This window comes from Pituophis catenifer, unplaced genomic scaffold (genome assembly GCF_029215685.1).
Source record: "Pituophis catenifer annectens isolate HBS135680 unplaced genomic scaffold, rPitCat1.0.hap2 SCAF_15, whole genome shotgun sequence".
NCBI classification, from domain to species: Eukaryota; Metazoa; Chordata; class Lepidosauria; order Squamata; family Colubridae; genus Pituophis; species Pituophis catenifer.
Genome location: NW_027256895.1, coordinates 5,230,459 through 5,249,314, shown reverse-complemented (window position 1 = coordinate 5,249,314; position 18,856 = coordinate 5,230,459). Strand labels below are relative to the sequence as shown.

Genomic DNA, 18,856 nt, shown 5'->3' with positions numbered 1-18,856 from the left:
TTGGCACTCGTTACGGGCTGTGAATGAACAGAATTCACAGCCGTCTCAATAAAAGAGTTTTTTTGGGAACTAAGATTGTGATTTATGCTTTCTCGAGAAGCCTAGGTCAGAACAGAACTTGGTATGTCTAGTTTAGTGAAAAGAAGGACTAGGAGAGACATGTTAGCTGTCTTCCAATATCTCAGGGGCTGCCACAAAGAAGAGAGTCAAGCTATTCTCCCTTCTCGAGCCCCTACCAGCTGTCAAAAAAAAGACAGGGTGACTTTAGGGAGACCTTCATGTACCGTAAATTTGGCACTGCTTCCTTTCACACGTTCGTCCGACTTCCCGAGAAAGCTTTGGTGATCTCCTTGTGGTCTCCCCTCCATAGCCCTGGCTCTGCTCAGCCTCCAGACAAAGACAAGGTGGGACAGGTGTCGTTGCCACCCCTGGACTCTGAATCTGTTAGCAAAATGTCCTTCGCAGTCAACCTCCCCTCTTGTCTCTCTCTCTCTCTTTGGGCAGCTCCCGGTCAGCCATGACGTTGCCCCCGGCGTTGGCAGGGGCCGGACCTCGTCGTGGCAGCATGCCCCTGCCCATCAAACACCAGCTGGTGAGGGCCTCCGCCGTGGAGGAACTGGACTCTCCGCCAAGTTCTCCGGAGGTCAGCAGCCATGGCGGAGCCAGTCCGGCGGGCGGCCGAGGCCCGTACAAAGTCATGCTGTTGGGGGAGAACGGAGTGGGCAAGACAACGTTGGCGGCCATCTTCGGGGGCATGAAAGGTGTCGCCCATCCTGAGGAAGATCACGCAGGTAAGGAAGGATGGCAAACGAAGAAAGAGTGGTCCTTTTCTCTTAGGAGATCCCTATTAAGCCTGACTAGGTGGCTCAGTGGCTGAGACACTGAGCTTGTCGATCGGAAAGGTCGGGGGTTCGAACCCCTAGTACGGGTCTCCTACGTGAGCAGTGGGTTGAACTAAATGACCTCCAAGGTCCCTTCCAACTCTGTTACTGTTATTGAATCTACTCTTCGTTTCACTGGTTGAGAAGAACGAAGCCTGTGCAAAGCAGTAAATATTTTTTATTTTTAAATAATGGTTTTGTTAAACATTACAAATTTTAAAAAGGAAGAAAAAAAAAGGAAGAAAGAAAAACAGAAGGTGCAGAGAGAAAGGAAAGAAAATAGAAAAGGTAGAGAATAAAGTAAAAAAGAATATATATATATATCAGTGGTGAAATCTAAACTTTGTTGCTACCGGTTCTGTGGGTGTGGCTTGGTGGTGGTGAGGTAATGTGACTGGGTGGGCGTGGCCAATTTTTTTTTTTTACTTTTAAAACCATTTTTTCTACAACCTCTTCGGCGAAGAGGTTGTTAAAACAATGCTTTCAAAAGGCTCTGACGATCCCAGCTGAGTTGCTTGATCGGCAGAGGCATTTAAAAGAAAAAATGCCTCTGACGATCAGGCAACTCAGCTTGGATCGTCAGAGGCATTTAAAAGAAAAAAATCCTTCTTTTCTTTTAAATGCCTCTGATGATCCAAGCTGAGTTGCCTGATCGTTAGAGGCATTTAAAAGAAAAAAAAGTCTCTGCTGATCAGGCAACTCAGCTTGGATTGTCAGAGGTGTTTAAAAGAAAAAAAGGGTTTTTTTTCTTTTAAAAGCCTTTGATGATCCCAGCTGAGCTGCGCCATCATTAGAGCCTTTTTTTTAAAAAAAATTTAAAAGCATTTTTTCGGCCGAAGAGGTTGTAGAAAAAATGCTTTTAAAAGTAAAAAAAAAAGCCTCTGATGATTGTGCGGCTTAGCTGGGCATGGGGCGGGGGCACGGATTTTTGCTACCAATTCTCCGAACCACCCGCCACCATCGCTAACGGATCTTCTTCTAGCCAGGTTTTCCCTATGTAGCCAAGGTTTTTTTGTAGCTCCAGCTCAGTAGAATCACATCTACTCGGTTCTGCGCTTTTTTCCTTTCTAACACCTAGCAAGCTCTAACTGCTAGGTGGGAGACCTAAATAGATCCATTTCTAGCTCGTTAGCTGTCATCAGTAGGCCACACCCATATCTTATGTATCCTCCCTGTAAAGGTACAGTATCAATTTTCTTACTTCTTCGTAGGGTTTATGTGTGTTTTTTTTCTAGCCAGGTTTTCCCTACGTAGCCAAGGTTTTTTTGTAGCTCCAGCTCAGTAGAATCACATCTACTCGGTTCTGGGCTTTTTTCCTTTCTAACACCTAGCAAGCCCAGAACCCTACGAAGAAGTAAGAAAAATATATATATATAGTACAAAAGTTAAGAAAAAAACTAAAATAAATTAAATCATCGGCATTTCCAATTTAAAATCCCAGATCTTCAAAATCAAAAAGTTCCCAATTTAAAACCCAGAATCAATAAAATCGGAAATTTAAAAACCCCATTAAAACATTTTAAGCTAGGCCAGCTTGTTGAAATAAATAAGTCTTCAGGGCCTTTCGGAAAGCGCGGAGGTCCGGGATCAGTCGTATTCCAGGAGGTAGCTCATTCCTCATTACTTGCGGGACCGCCTACTACCACCAATAGCCTCCCACCGGCTGGTACGCTCTCATAGAGAGGGGCTCCTCCGGGTGCCGTTGGCCAAACAATGTCGACTGGTGGTCCCCAGGGGGAGGGCCTTCTCTGTGGGGGCACCTACTATCTGGAACGAGCTCCCCCCGGAGATACGGAGGATCCCGGATCTGCGCATCTTCCACCGCGCTCTAAAGATCATTTTATTTCACCAGGCGGGCCTGGCCTAACTTTCTCCCTCTTTTTAAACAATTTAAATATTTTTTAATATTTTTAATACTCAAAGTTTAAATTTCTTTTAAATTGATTGGGGTTTTAATCTGTCTGGGCTAAACTATTTAATTCGATTTTAATTTTGCTTTTTAAATTTTGTACATATGTATTTTATTGTTGGCTGTTCACCGCCCTGAGTCCTTCGGGAGTAGGGCGGTATATAAATCAAATAAAAGAAAAAGAAAAAGAAAGAAATTCCACAGGTTGGGTGCCCCCACAGAGAAGGCTCTCCCCCTGGGGGCCGCCAGCTGACATTGCTTGGCCGACGGCACCCTGAGGAGGCCCTCTCTGTGCGGTGGGAGGTTATCGGTAGCAGCAGGCGGTCTCACAGGTATCCCGGCCTTATTCCATGGAGCGCTTTAAAGGTGAGAAAGGAATGACTTCCCTTCACCACACATGTAAACTATTTTAGTAATTGGTCACCTCTTAACCTATGGAAAAACAATGGCTCAATTTTGTTTGTAAGTCAAGAACTATCTGCGTCTAAGGTGGATTAGCTGTCTGTTTTTTTTTTGTTTTTTTTTTGAAATTTTGTTTATTTAAAGATACAAACAAAACAGAACAAGTAAAAACAAGACATACAAAACGTATACACAGAGAAAAAGAAATCAGGTATAATCTTATCAACGTTATCGCAACTGTAGTCTGTTATATAATTCTCATTTGTATGTTTGACTCCTCTCTCATTGGGTCGGTTGTGTTGTGTTTAAACTTTTTTAAGTCCCTCTTGGCCGATAAATAGTTTGTGTTTCTATATCTATCTTGGGTTCCACTGGCTACCTCCTAGTCCTGTTTTTTCCTTTTCCTATCTTCCAACCAAGTGTACAACTTATCCCATACTAAATAGTAATCATGTTCTTCCTTATCTTGAAGTTCCTTTGTGAGTCTGTCCATTTCTGCACATTCCATGATCTTACTAATTACTTTCTCCTCGCTTGGTATGTCATTACTCTTCCAATTTTGTGCAAAAATTATGCGTGCTGCCGTTGTTATGTGAATTATTAGGTATTTTATTTCCTTTTTATATTGTCCAGATATAATGCCTAGTAGGAAGGTTTCTGGATTCATTTCTATTCTATGCTGTGTAATTTGTTCTATTTGTGTTTCGATCATTCGCCAGTATTGTTTTGCCTTTGGGCAGGTCCACCATGTATGATAGTAGGTTCCTTTGTGTAGCTTACATTTCCGCAACCGCTGTCTGTCTTAAGGAACTTCAAAAAGTTCTGCCCATCGGGCTGTTTCCCCCCATCCCTCACATAAATGCGAATAAGGAAACAACTCCTGTTGAATTCCTACTTGATAAAGTTACATGAAAGTTATGGGAATCTTCCTTTTTTAAAAAAGAGAGAGAGAGAGAGAGAGAGAAAGAAAAAGAAAAAGGAAGGAAGGAGAGGGAAAGAAAAAGAAAGAAGAAAAAAAGAAAAAAAGAAAAAAGGAAGAAAGAGAAGAAGGAAGGAAGGAGAGAGAGGAAAAATAGAAAAGAGGAAGGAAGGAGGCAAGGAAGGAGAGAGAAAAAGGAAGGAAAAGAAAGAAAGAAAGAAAGAAAGAAAGAGAGAGAGAGAGAGGGAGGGAAAGAAAGAGAGAAAGAAAAAGGAAGGAAGGAAAGAGGGAGGAAAGAAGATAGAAAAGAGGAAGGGAGGAAGGGAGGGAAAGAAAAAGAAGAAGGAAGGAAGGAAGGAGACAAGGAAGGAGAGAGAAAAAGGAAGGAAGGAAGAGAAAGAAAGAAAGGGAGGGAGAGAGAGAGAAAGAAAAAGAAAGGAAGGAAGGAGAAAGGAAAGAAGATAGAAAGAGGAAGGAAGGAGGGAGGGAAGGAGAGAGAAAAAGGAAGGAAGGAAGAGAAAAAGAAAGAAAAAAGAGGGAGGGAGGGAGAGAGAAGGAGAAAGAAAAGGAAGGAAGGAGAGAGAGAGGAAAGAAAATAGAAAAGAGGAAGGAAGGAGAGAGAGGTAAGAAGACAGAAAAAAGGAAGGAAGAAGGCAAGGAAGGAGAGAGAAAAAGGAAGGAAGGAAGGAAGGAAATAAGTTTATATCTCACCCCCAAGATCCACTTCAGACTTTGGGGTTGAACTTTTTAATGCAATCTTGCAAATTTGGTACGACGTCGAGGCAATAAGGATCCAGAAAATTAAATTATCTAAGGAAAGGATTGTTCAAAACACAGTACGGCTTTTTAAAATATATATATATATATATATTACAGCAAAATTGCTCTGCTGTGTGCGAAGGGCTTAGCTTCATTAGAACAATTAAACCCAAATTGCAGGGCTCCCAAACACCGTTTAATTTATTTCATTTCTCCCAAGGAAACTCGACAAAGCGAAAAATAAACACAGGCCAGACCAGTAAAATACACATAATTAAATTGAGAGGGGAAAAAAAATGAGGGAGTCGCTTGGTTCAGCCGGTAGTTACTTAACCGACAACTGCTTTGGAAAAAAATTGCCCTTGTAATAAATGATTAAAAATCTCAGAATAGTTCTTTATTCTGCTACATCTACCATAGCTACCATCCCACCCGGCAATGAAAGCGGTTAAATTAATAAAGGAAGGATAATCTACACAGGTTGCTTCAGGCAGGATAAAGGCAGAGGGGGTTAAAAAACGAGGAATAACCAGACGACTATTAATTATAATTTAATTTTAATTGGGCTGTTTTGTCTGAAAACACCGCTCGATCAAATCATCGCAAATCCAAATTCTTCCCTCACCATCATTTTTTTAAAAAAATAATAATAATAAAGGACCCTGTAGAAATAGGACTGCACTGATTGGATGCTCACTTCTTCTTTTTTTTCTACCAGAAGATTCGTACGAAAGAAGATTCTACGTGGATGACGAAGAAGTGACCTTGACGTTGTACGACATCTGGGATCAGGTATGACTTTGTAACCTCTGTGTTTTAGAAGGTAAAATACACCCTGAAATCTGAAAGGACCAAAAGCTAACCGAAGTCTCCAAAGTGGCTTTTTCAAAAGGCAACTGGACTGTGTGTTTTCCTGGAGGAGGAAGAAGAGGTTTCGCTTCGTATCCGAGAAGCTTCATCGGTTTCTGGCAGAATGTTGGGGGTGATAGCAGGATCATATTTCTTTGCAATCATCCAGTCGTTAGTACTCTCTCTGAGAGCCGTTGAGGCCGCTTGGAGGCTTAAAATCATACAGGGAGTCCTCAATTTACAACCACCATTGAGCCCAAAATATCTGTGGGTCAAGCGAAGCGTTCTTTAAGCGAGTTTTGCCCCATTTTACAACCTTTCTTGCCACGGTTGTTAAATGAATCACTGCAGTTCATACGTTAGTAGCCCGGTTGTTAAGCGAATCTGGCTTCCCCGTTGATTTTGCTCATCAAAAGGTATCAAAAGGACCTTGGGACACAGCAACGGTCGTAAGTATGAGTCAGTGGCCAAGCATATGAGTTTTGATCACAGGGTTGCTTCAAAGGTGGTAAGTGAGAAAAACAGTCATAACATAAGTCACTTTTTTTCAATGCTGTTGGCACTTTGAATGAGCATTAAATGAACTGTTGTAAGCCGAGGAAATATGATCCTTCCATCGCCCCCACCATCCTGCCAGAACCAAGGAAGCTTCTTGGATGAGAAGCAAAACGTCTTCAATGAAAAACCAGAAAATCCAGTTGCCTCTTGAAAAAAGCACCTTTGGGACAACCATGACTTGGATGACTGAGAATCTCCACAGACATTAATATAACCAATAAGTTTACATTCTTACACTTCCGTGCATGCGCTTTGCTCGCTCGCGTGCCTTCTGCGCATATGCCCCGCCTCAAAAACGTGGCTAAATAGGATGAAATAGAGCCGTGGCAGGTGGGCGGGCCCACTGCGATCTCCACTGCCGCTTCAGCCGAATCGGTACGAACCGGCTGAATACCACCTTTGTTACACCCTGATTTTATATCCTTTTTGGTGCTTTGTGGTTGATTCATCCCACATGTAAAGTCTCTGGAAAAGGTTTATTCATTGTTGATCGAATGTCTGACGTGGATCCAAATGTTATTTTCGGGAAACGGTCCGGGTGTGAATGGAAAACAAGCGGCATTTCATTCCGAACAGAAGGTTAGACTCTTAGTTCAATCGAACAATAGCTTTGAAATCTTCCAATTAATCATAGACTAGATAGAACGTAAAATAACAGAGTTGGAAGGGATCTTGGAGATCTTCTAGCCCAACCCGAACAGGGAGATTTGACACCAGAGGTGGGTTGCACATATTGCTACCACCGATTTGCCCCACACGCGCCTGTGCTTTGCTCTCTCTCCCGCCCGGTCCAGGGGTGGGTTCTACTCACCCTTATTACCAGTTCGCAACGGGGCCACGTGCGCGCTCTTGCTTCACTCGCGCGTGCATGCTCTTCTGCCCATGTGCAGAAGCTTCTGATGACATCGGGGTCGGAGGGCAGAGCCTCCCTCCGGTTTTACTACCAGTTCTATAGAACCGGTCTGAACCGGGGGCAACCCACCACTGGCCCGGCCTCGAAAGCGTGGCTAAATAGGATGGCATAGCACCAGGGATGGTGGGATGGTGGGCGGGCCCACCCACGATCGCCGCTACCAGTTCGTGTGAACCGGTGCGAACCGGCTGAATACCACCTCTGCCTTACGCCATTTCAGACAAATGGCTGTCCAACCTCTTCTTTAAACGGAGGGGAAGGAAGAGGAGGAGGAGGAGGAATAACAGAGTAACAAGAACTGGAAGGAACCTTGGAGGTCTTCTAGTCGAACCCCCTGCTCGAGCAGGGAGACCCTGTACCACTTCAGACAAATGGCTGTCCAGTCCCTTTTTGAAAGCCTCCAGAGACGGAGCACTCACGACTTCCGATGTCGCAATTCCAAAGAATTTGCAATTCAATGACCTAATCAACTGCAATTCAGAAGTGGCAATTCAATGACCTAATCAACTGCAATTCAGAAGTGGCAATTCAATGACCTAATCAACTGCAATTCAGAAGTGGCAATTCAATGACCTAATCGTGTGAGGTAATTTAATTTTAAAAAAAAAAAATACTTGATTTATCTTTAAACAGAAGCAGGAACACATTTTAAGAGATAGCTACATTTGATGTACGCCAGGAAGTTAAATTTCGCTGTAAGATGCCGGTTTGCAACCTCGAGCGCTCTAAAAATACGTTCTGGTTTTCGTCTGCATTCATTTGTCAAATGTCGTTTCAACTCGGTGTCTTGGATCAGATTTGCGTGGTTGAAGAAGAAGTGATCTAAAGGTCTTCATCGATTGCCCCCAATCAAATCGGATCACTGGCCTAATTAAAACACAATATAATACATATACACACACACACACCCAAAGCGTGCAAGAAGCACATTTTTTTATTCGTTAGCTGATTGAAAATGGACAATAATTAGATTTATGTAGGATACAGGAGGGCGTTGGCAATGCTTGAAGCGACTATCCTGGGCCTGAATTTCTGATCTCTGAGTAATCCCATTAAAATTGCAGGCACCGGAATCAGGAATTCAGAGATTCTGAGAAACTCTCTGTAGAATAGAATAGAATAGAATAGAATAGAATAGAATAGAATAGAATAGAATAGAATAGAATAGAATAGAATAGAATAGAACAGTGGCTTGATGGGTGTGGCAGGGGAAGGATACTGCAAAATCCCATTCCCTCCCCACTCCTGGGAAAAGGATACTGCAAAATCTCCATTCCCACCCCACTCCTGGGAAAAGGAGACCGCAAAATCCCCATTCCCTCCCCACTCCTGGGGGAAGGAAATTGCAAAATCTCCATTTCCACCCCACTCTGGGGCCAGCCACAAGTGGTATTTGCCGGGTCTCCGAACTTCTCAAAATTTCCGCTACCGGTTCTCCAGAACCTCTCAGAACCTGCTGGATTTCACCCCTGAATGGAATAGGAAATATGGAATAGAATATAGAAAAGAAAAAGAAAGAGAAAAAGAATAGAATAGAATAGAGTAGAGTAGAGTAGAGTAGAGTAGAGTAGAGTAGAGTAGAGTAGAGTAGAGTAGAGTAGAGTAGAGTAGAGTAGAATAGAATAGAATAGAATAGAGTAGAGTAGAGTAGAGTAGAGTAGAGTAGAGTAGAATAGAATAGAATAGAATAGAATAGAATAGAATAGAATAGAATAGAATAGAGGCTTGGTGGGCGTGGCAGGGGAAGGATACTACAAAATCTCCATTCGCACCCCACTACAGGGGAAGGATACTGCAAAATACCCATTCCCTCCCCACTCCTGGGGAAAGGATACTGCAAAATCTCCATTCCCACCCCACCCCAGGGGAAGGATACTGCAAAATCCCCATTCCCTCCCCACTCCTGGGGAAAAGATACTGCAAAATCCCCATTCCCTCCCCACTCCTGGGGAAAGGATACTGCAAAATCTCCATTCCCTCCCCACTCCTGGGGAAAGGATACTGCAAAATCTCCATTCCCACCCCACTCCAGGGGAAGGATACTGCAAAATCCCCATTCCCTCCCCACTCCTGGGGGAAGGAAATTGCAAAATCTCCATTTCCACCCCACTCTGGGGCCAGCCAGAGGTGGTACTTGCCGGTTCTCCGAACTACTCAAAATTTCCGCTACCGGTTCTCCAGAACCTGTCAGAACCTGCTGGATTTCACCCCTGAATGGAATAGGAAATATGGAATAGAATATAGAAAAGAAAAAGAAAGAGAAAAAGAAATAGAATAGAATAGAATAGAATAGAATAGAGTAGAGTAGAGTAGAGTAGAGTAGAGTAGAGTAGAATAGAATAGAATAGAATAGAATAGAATAGAATAGAATAGAATAGAATAGAATAGAATAGAATAGAATAGAATAACAGAGTTGGAAGGGACCTTGGGAGGCCTCCTAGTCCAACCCCCTGCTCAGGCAGGAAACCCTGTACCATTTCAGGCAAACGGTTGTCCAATCTCTTCTTAAAAACTTCCAGTGTTGGAGAATTCTGGTGGCAAGTGGTTCCACTGGCTAATTGTTCTCACCGTCAGGAATTTTCTTCTTAGTTCTAGGTTGCTTCTCTCCTTGATTAGTTTCCATCCGTTGCTTCTTGTCCCGAATCTAGTCTTGAGCGAGTCAAGTTACTAGCCCTTAAGAATTGATTCTGGGAAGGATTCCTGGTGAATTTTTCAGGGAGTTTGGAGTCAATGTTATTCAACGGGGATAAGAATTTGCATTTTAATTTTCAGTTGGCTTTCAGCCAGGAAGTACAATCCGTCTCTTCATTTAACCGTGAATTTAAGCGGTATTGGAATTTATTTATTTATTTATTTTTTAATGATTTGTAGAAGTGCAAATTTAGTGTCCTCAGCCCGAGGGAAAAGATAACAAAGAAAGCTGCATGTTTTCGGTAAATATTCAAAAACAGGAACCAAAATCAAGACGCCGCAGATTTAAAATGCTCCACTTTTTGGCACAATTACGCGGATGCTAAATTAATGCAAAAAAAAATGACCAACAATTCCAAACCATCCGAGCTGCGTTTTTTTTTTAAAGTTTAAACATTTCATTGGAGACATGACAGCGTTTCACCAAAATCCCTTAAATGGAGGAAAGCAGTATGCGGACGTATGCAAATGAGACATCTGCTTGGGAAAGCATGCATGCATAAATAGACTACTACAGACAGTGCACAGATATATGCAAATCGATATGCAAATGCAGCCAGGGTTCTTTCCCGATAGAATGGCAGTATTCTCTATTATGCAAATGTTTGCCGAAAAAAAATTAATAAATAATAAATGCGTACAAAGGCAGGGACTTTTAAGAGGCCGTTTTAATTCCTATTTTCTGCCTCGCCGGGCAAATGCATTTTAATTCTTCCATTGCTGCGAGCTGTGGCTTATTTGAATTTTATTGTTTGATTTTTTGTTTTTAAGGGGTGGAGGAATTTTTTTTTTTAATCCTTCCAAACAGGACATTGTAATAAAATCACATAGGCCCCCCTAATTTATCCACTTGCATTCCGGTAAGGTAAAGATAAAGGTTCCCCTCGCACATATGTGCTGGTCGTTCCCGACTCTAGGGGTCAGTGCTCATCTCCGTTTCAAAGCCGAAGAGCCGTCGCTGTCCGAAGACGTCTCCGTGGTCATGTGGCCGGCATGACTCCATGCCAAAGGCGCCCGGAACGCTGTTCCCTTCCCACCAAAGGTGGTCCTTATTTTTCCACTTGCATTTTTGACGTGCTTTCGAACTGCTAGGTTGGACAAGGAACGGGAATTCACCCCGTTACGCGGCGCTAGGGATTCGAACCGCTGAACTGCCGACCTTTGGATCAACAAGCTCAGCGTCTTAGTCGCTGAGCCACCGCGTCCCACCACATTCCGGTAGTGACAGACAAAACAGCTTTTTAAATGGCATTGGACCTGGGTACCTTCGAGACCGTCTTCTGCCACCAGGAGCCTCCCACCGGCCAGTCCGCTCCCACAGAGAGGGTCTCCTCAGGGTGCCATCGGCCAAATTATGTCGGCTGGCGACACCCAGGGGGAGGGCCTTCTCTGTGGGAGCCCCTGCCCTTTGGAACGAACTGCCCCCAGAAATGCGTAAGATCTCCGATCTCCGTGTATTTCGCTGTGCCCTCAAAACCTTGTTGTTCCGCCAGGCCGGGCTATCGATGTAAAGATTTTAATTGGTTTTAAATGTGGGATTTTAAATTTGGGGGTTTTATAATTGAGCCAATTATTTCATAATTTTAATTATTTTTTTAAATTTTGTCTGCCTTTGTGCTTTTAATCAGGCTGTACACCGTCCTGAGTCCTTCGGGAAAAGGGCGGTATAGAAATAAAATAAAATAAAATAAAATAAAATAATAAAATAAAATAAAATAAAATAAAATAAAATAAAATAAAATAAAATAATAAAATAAAATAAAATAAAATAAAATAAAATAAAATAAAATAAAATAAATAAAATAAAATAAAATAAAATAAAATAAAATAAAATAAAATAATAAAATAAATAAATAAATATTTAGACCTGCGTTCCTACCATTGCTTTATGTGAGCCTGTACATCAGCGCGAATTTTGCTCCTGTAGAAATATCATTTAGCTTTCAGCTACTACAAATGGATGCCATTTTTAGAAAAACTTCTATCTAGTCCAAACCCCTCCTCAAGCAGGAAGCCCTATCCAATTTTGGACAAACGGTTTTCCAATCTCTTCTTGAAAACTTCCAATGTTGGAGCACCCACAACTTCTGGTGGCAAGCTGTTCCACTGGTTAATTGTTCTCACCGTCAGGAAATTTCTCTTTAGTTCTAGGTTGCCTCTTTCCTTGATTAGTTTCTATCTGTTGATTTATTTTGGCAACTGCGTTATTGTTTACAGTCAGTTTGTGCAATCTTTTTCCCTGATCCGAGTATGTGACCTACTGTTTCTTCTGCTTCTTTGCATGATCTGTTCTTTGAATCGTTGGATGATTTCCCCCCCCTTTCAAATTCTGGATTTGATCGCATTAGTCTGAATAGCTTGTTCTTGAGCAGCCAAAATCAAGCCTTCAGTTTCTTTTTTGTAATGCTCCAGTTGTAAGCCATTGCCAGGTTTTATCTTTATCCATTTTTCCCTCAATCCTTTGTAGAAATTGACCATATAATGCTTTTCCTTACTTTCTCCTTCTTCTTTTTTTCTTCTCCTCCTTCTTCTTTCTTCTCCTCCCCCATCTTCTTCCTCTTCTTCTCCTCCTCCCCCTCCTCCTTTCTCTCCTCTTCCCCCTCCCCTTCTCATTTTTCTTTCCCTTCCTCTTCCTCCACCTTCTTCCTCCTCCTCTTCTTTTCTTCTTTCTCCTGCTCCTTCCCTCCTCCTTCCCCTTCTCTTTCTCTTCTCCTTCCTTCTTCTTCTTTCTCCTCTTCTCCTCCCCTTCTCCTTTCACTTCCCCTTCCTTCTTCCTCCTCTTCCTCCTCCTCCTATTATTATTCCTCCTCCTCTTCTTTCTCCTCTTCCTCCTCCTTCTCCTTCCCCTTCTCCTCCTCCCCTTCCCCTTTCTTCCCCTTCCTTTTTCTTCTCCCTCTTCTTTCTCCTCTTCCTCTTCCTCCTCCCCTTCTCCTTTCACTTCCTCTCCACCTGCTTTCCTTTTCCTTTTCCCTTCCCCTTCCCCTTCCCCCTTGTTCTTCCTCCTCCTCCTCCCTCTGCCCCTCTCTTTCTTATTTTTCTCCTCCTCCTCCTTCTCCACGACCACTCTGCAAATGCCACTTCCTTCCATCACTTACCTAGATGGATAATGATAATGAAAAGAAAACCTAACCCTTTTCCAAGTCACAAAAGAGGAACACATGACCCCAGGACTTTGCAACGGTCATACATATGAACCAGTTGCCAAGGATCTGAATTTTGACCACGTGGCCCCGTGGGATGCTGGAACGGTCGTGTGAAAAACAGACCTTTTTTTCAGTGCCGTCGTCACTTTGAAACGTCACTAAACAGACTGTAGTAAATCGAGGACTACTTGTAATCCACAGCTTCTGTACCTTTGATATTTTCTTTCTTCACCAACCTTTCCTTGGCAGGGAGATTCCGGAGGTTGGATGCAGGAATCCTGTCTCCAGACAGGAGATGCCTTCTTGGTGGTCTTCTCGGTGACCGATCGGCGCAGCTTCACCAGGGTGCCCCCAACTCTCTTGCGCCTGCGGGCCGGGAGTCCTCGGACCGATCCCCCCATTATCCTGGTGGGGAACAAGAGTGACCTGGCCCGTTCCCGGGAGGTCTCTCGAGAAGGTGAGTTACCCAATGTTTGAGGATGAAGGCGGGAGCATGTGGTGGCCTTGAGACTTGGAGCATCGTCCCTTGTCAGTTTGCAATTGTAGAGAAAGTTTGTCTTGATGGAGATATGCAGGAACTGTATATTTATGACCGTTGCAGTGTCACGTAATCCCCTTTTGCGACCTTCCGACGAGCAAAGTCAATGGGGAAGCCAGATTCACTTAACAAGCGTGTCACTCACTTAACAACTCATTTCATTTTTCATTTTCATTTTATTGAATTTGTATACCGCCCTACTCCCAAAGGACTCAGGGCGGTGAACAGCCATAGGATAAAACATATGAATACAAAATTTGAAATAGAATAAAACAAATTAAATCATTTGGCTGAACAAATTTAAAACCCCAATAATTTAAAACCAAATTTAAAATTTCCATTTAAAAAGGGGAAAAATTTAGGTCAGGCCAGCTTGATGAAATAAGAACATCTTGAGCGCGCGACGGAAGGTATGCAGATCCGGGATCCTCCGTATCTCCGGGGGGAGCTCGTTCCAGATAGTAGGTGCCCCCACAGAGAAGGCTCTCCCCCTGGGGGCCGTCAGTCGACATTGTTTGGCCAACAGCACCCGGAGGAGCCCCTCTCTATGGGAGTGTACCGGTCAGTGGGAGGCTATTGGTGGTAGCAGGCAGTCCCGTAAATAACCAGGTCCTAAGCCATGGAGCGCTCTAAAGGTGATAACCAAAACCTTGAAGTGCACTCGGAAGACCACCGGAAGCCAGTGCAACTCGCGCAGGAGAGGCGTTACATGGGAGCGCCACGTCGCTCCCATCACCACCCGCGCGGCTGCACTCTGCACCAGTTGGAGCCTCCGAGTGCTCCTCAAGGGGAGCCCCATGTAGAGAGCGTTACAGTAGTCCAGACGGGAGGTGACGAGGGCATGAGTGACCGTGTGTAAGGAGTCCCGATCTAGAAAGGGACGCAACTGGCGGATCAGGCGAACCTGATGAAAAATCCTCCCGGTGACGGCCATCAGGTGCTCTTCTAAAGACAGCCGTGAATCCAGGAGGACACCCAAGTTGCGAACCCTTTCCGTGGGGGCCAATGATTCGCCCCCAATAGTCAGCAATGGCACCAGCTGACTATATCGGGACATCGGAAACCACAGCCACTCGGTCTTGGATGGGTTGAGCCTGAGCCTGTTTCTCCCCATCCAGATCCGTACGGCCTCCAGGCACCAGCAATTCATTTAACTCCAGCAATTCACTTAAGAACCTTTGCAAGGAAGGTCTTTACATGGGGCCAAACTCAGTGAACAAAAGTCTCACTTAGCAGCAGAAATTTTGGGCTCAATTGTGGTCGTAAATCGAGGGCTCTCTGTACAGGTAATCCCCGGGTTACGAGCGTTCCCTTAGCGAATGTTCGAAGTTACGAGATAAGCGTCACCTAGTGCAGTGATGGTGAACCTTTTCAGGACCGAGTGCCCAAACAGGGACATGCCTACATGCACAAGCATGTGCAGGTGCTGGAGCACCGGAAACCCAAACACCAGCTGGCCGGCACGCACATGCCTGTTTTTTGGCCATTTTGGGGGCCATTTTCAGACAGATTCCCAGGCCGTTTTCAGGCCATTTTCCGGTGCTCCTGCGCCCACAAAGATCAGCTGTCCAGTGTGGCAGAAACCAGAAGAACCACATATGTGCCAGAAACTAGAACAGCAGCTGGCGACGGCGGGCGTGCCCACAGAGAGGGCTCTACGTGCCACCTCTGGCACGCATCCCATAGGTTCGCCATCACGGCCCTAGAGTTGATGAACAAGTCCTGAAACGTTCTTGGCCGCTGCAGAGTGCCGGATCAGGCCTTCCCTCCGGAGCTCCGTTTCAGGGCTGTAAAGTTCTGGACGAGGCCTGCACACACCAAAACAAAGCTGCAGAAGGGTGTGCGCATCTGAGAGACTGGAGAGAAGACAGCTTGCTAGATCTTCAGATAGTAAAGGTGGGGGGGGGAAGCAATTGTGAGGAGAATGAGGTATTTCAGTGGGTTGGGGAGGCCTTGGGGGATCTTAAGCCGGTGGCCTGTTCCATCACTAGGTCCCCCCCCGGCCTTCCCCACTCCGAAATACTTCATGTGCATTTAACAAACCGCGCATTCGATTAGCGAATCCGTGAGCAAAAGGAGGGAGTGATTGTGTTCAAAGTACGAGATTCACTCCCACGAATCCTCGGGTTACAAATGTAATGGGAAGGCTCCATTACAGAGCCTTGGTAGTACAGTGGTCTAAAGCACCCTGTTATTAAGACCAGCTGCCTGCAATTACTGCAGGTTCGAATCTCGCCAGGCTCAAGGTTGACTCAGCCTTCCATCCTTTCTAAGGTAGGTAAATTGAGGACCCAGTTGTGGGGACAATAAGCTGACTTTGTATAAATATACAAAAGGATGAAGGCTATTGCTTAGCGCATTGTAAGCCGCCCTGAGTCTCCGGAGAAGGACGGCATATAAATCAAATTAAATTAAAATAAAATAAAATAAAATAAAATAAAAACTTGAGGAGTACCTATATACCTATACCTATACCTATGTCCTGTGTTTGTCATCATTTCATTTTTGTAACCTTGTCGTGCCTCTTTTTTGTAGCCCATCTTACACACCTCCAAGAGTGGTTGTGAGATGGCTGATGGACATAAATCTGACAACTATTTAAACCGGATTGTTGGTTGTTTTTAGAAACCATGGGCAGAATCTTGGCTTCACGATCTTGAGGGCGGGATGGGTTAAAAAAAAATCCAACACCATCCCAGATGGCTTAACTGCTCTCCTTCCTTCTTGTCTCTTCACCCCAGAAGGCCGCAGCCTGGCGGTGATGATGAACTGCAAACACATCGAGACCTCGGCGGCCTTGCACCACAACACCGAGGAGCTCTTCGAAGGCGTTGTGCGCCAGATACGCCTCCGCCGCTGTCGACGGGAGGGCGATTCCTTGAGGAAAGAAGGCACCATCGGCCGTCGTGAAAGCCTCACCAAAAAAGCCAAGCGGTTCCTCTCGAGCTTGGTGCCTCGCAACGGACGCTTCTTCAAGCAGAGGTCCAAATCCTGCAATGACCTTTCAGTGCTATGAGCCATCCATCTTATTTCTCCGAGGAAAGACACAAATGCACCTTTGCTTCGCGCATCCCCGGGGCAGCATCCACCACCTTGCCGGACATGTCCGTCGTCAAGCGTGGGGCAGGATACTCCATGGAGGCTCAACCTCTCCAATCTGCTTTGATGCCTAACTTATCAAGCTTTACTTTTCTGCACAGCACTGAATTTTGAGGAGGACATTTTGAGGAATTTTGAGGGAGACGTTTTGAGGAATTTTGAGGAGGGCTTTTTGAGGAATTTTGAGGACGACATTTTGAGAAATTTTGAGGGTTTTTTGAGGAATTTTGAGGAGGACATTTTGAGGAATTTTGTGGAGGGCTTTTTGAGGAATTTTGAGGAGGACTTTTTGGGTGGGCAGTGGGAAGATCCACTGAAGAAGAAAGTTTAAGATTCTGCCAGAGGATTTGAAATTGAGCCGGGATGAAAGAAATTGCTCGCAACTGTAAATCTCCCTCCTCACGTCAGAAAAAAAATCATTGCACCCTTGTGATGATATAAGGTCTTCTGCTTTGAGGTTGGACTAGAAGACCTCCATGGTCCCTTCCAGCCCTATGATTCTATGAGAGGATTCTTAGTGGGGGCGGAAGGGTGACAAAGGCAGAACCTCCCATAATGTTCAACTTTTGGCTTTTCAATCTGTTGTAAAGGTGCCGTGCGGGGCTAAATCGCTTGCTTTTAGAGACTCAGGATTTTTTCTTGATCTGCCTTCCTTCTCCTCCGTCGTCATTCGGAAACCTGCCTTCCTTTTAAAGGATTTTGTAAAAAAAATTCTCAAGGCTCCAGCTGGGGGGGGGGGGGAAACCCCACCACTGCCCACCGTCTGTGCACACAAACAAACACGACATGTGCGGAATAATTTCCGTTTCAGCTCTTTGTCCCATCACGGGGTTCAGAGAGCTGTTTTGTGGTGCCTCTTCACAGCCGCGCAAAATTCCGGGTTTCACACCATCGCCAACCTCACTTCGACGAGGCCTTGCTCAAAGCCATGGACTGGAACCCTTCAGGTCCATCCCCTTCAAATGGCCCATGTCAACGGCATAAACTTGTCAGCCTTCCTTTATCGGGCCGAGAACGGTTTCACCCTCAGCTGCTTTCCGAATAGAGAAAAATCAGCTCTGAATTTTCAGCTCTGAATTTCACGTTGCTTGAGAGCTTTTGACAGACAACATCCGTGAGCCAGGGTTTGAGTAGATCATCGCTACTTCGGCGACACCTCTTTCCTCGAAGTTTGCTGCTTTTCGTTTTCATTTAAGCGACGGTTTTCTATAACGACTTCGGCCGACCAAAGTTATCGTTTTCTAGGCTTGGCTGTTTGCAGTAACGGGGCTTTACGCAGCTCATCGTTTTAAAGAACCTCAGAAATCATTTCCGTCCTTCTCGTTCGGATCATTATGTTGAATGGCAAAAAAACCCACCAGTTTATAAATCCAGCTGTGTATTCTAGATTTCTCCTTTCAGACGGTTGCGCAGAACGCAGAGAGAGGTTTTGCTTTAATTCATGTCCTCGGATGATTTTGATGACGATGATAAAGGTCATGTTTTAATTTGATAATGCCAGACATGTCAAAAGAACCGGATATGGGAGCAATTCTTAAAGAGAACTTTTGAACCTGTAGAGAACGTTGTTTCCCAATTCTGAAAAGATCAAGATGTTAAGGACAGATCCCGAATAGGTCCAGAAAAAGAAAATGGAGAGAGAATGTCTGACTACAGCTGATTGTGTGCCCTTATTTTCAATTAAAGCCATTTTCTACGACATCGTGCCATTCTTGAGTAAAATAGAATGAATGAGTTGGAAGGGACTTTGGAGGTCTTCTAGTCCAGCTCCCTGCTCAAGCAGAACATTGCAGATAAGAGCAGGGGTGTCAAACATAAGGCCTGCGGGCGTCGGATCCAGCCCACGGTGCTGTCCTAGAAAATGTAAGGGGCCGGCCTGCATGGCTTCGGCCCAGTCTACCCAATGGAAAGAGGAAACATGCCAGCAGTTTGGGTAGTGGTGTCAAGCTGGCCATGCCCACACAGTCAGCCGCGCCCAGTGAGTGGCGTCAAGCTGGCCACACCTACACAGTTGGCCACACCCACCCAGTTGGCCACGCCCACATCTCCCCAAGATCAACCACAGCCCTGATGTGGCCCTCAATGAAATCGAGTTTGACACCCCTGGTCTAGACTCTTCTTAAAAACATCCAGTGATGGAGCACCCACAATTTCTAGTGGCAAGCTGTTCCACTGGTTAATTGTCCTCACTGTTA

The 18,856-nt window shown here is 44.7% G+C and overlaps 1 protein-coding gene across 1 annotated transcript; it reads left to right on the top strand.

Moving 5' to 3' along the window:
• Window positions 1-565: 565 nt before the first annotated feature.
• Window positions 566-16,578, top strand: REM2 (RRAD and GEM like GTPase 2). The gene is made up of 4 exons (XM_070954414.1): window positions 566-791; window positions 5,589-5,662; window positions 13,274-13,481; window positions 16,304-16,578. Exons 1-4 carry the CDS (start codon window positions 566-568, stop codon window positions 16,576-16,578), a joined length of 783 nt encoding a protein of 260 aa, XP_070810515.1.
• Window positions 16,579-18,856: the final 2,278 nt, after the last annotated feature.

What these genes read in the sequence shown, in the direction of transcription:
- REM2 (XM_070954414.1), top strand. Translation starts at nt 566, where the DNA reads ATGCCCCTGCCCATCAAACACCAGCTGGTGAGGGCCTCCGCCGTGGAG. An exon ending in TGTACGACATCTGGGATCAG is followed by an intron (nt 5,663 to 13,273) that starts GTATGACTTTGT and finishes TTTCCTTGGCAG; the next exon opens with GGAGATTCCGGAGGTTGGAT. An exon ending in CCGGGAGGTCTCTCGAGAAG is followed by an intron (nt 13,482 to 16,303) that starts GTGAGTTACCCA and finishes TCTTCACCCCAG; the next exon opens with AAGGCCGCAGCCTGGCGGTG.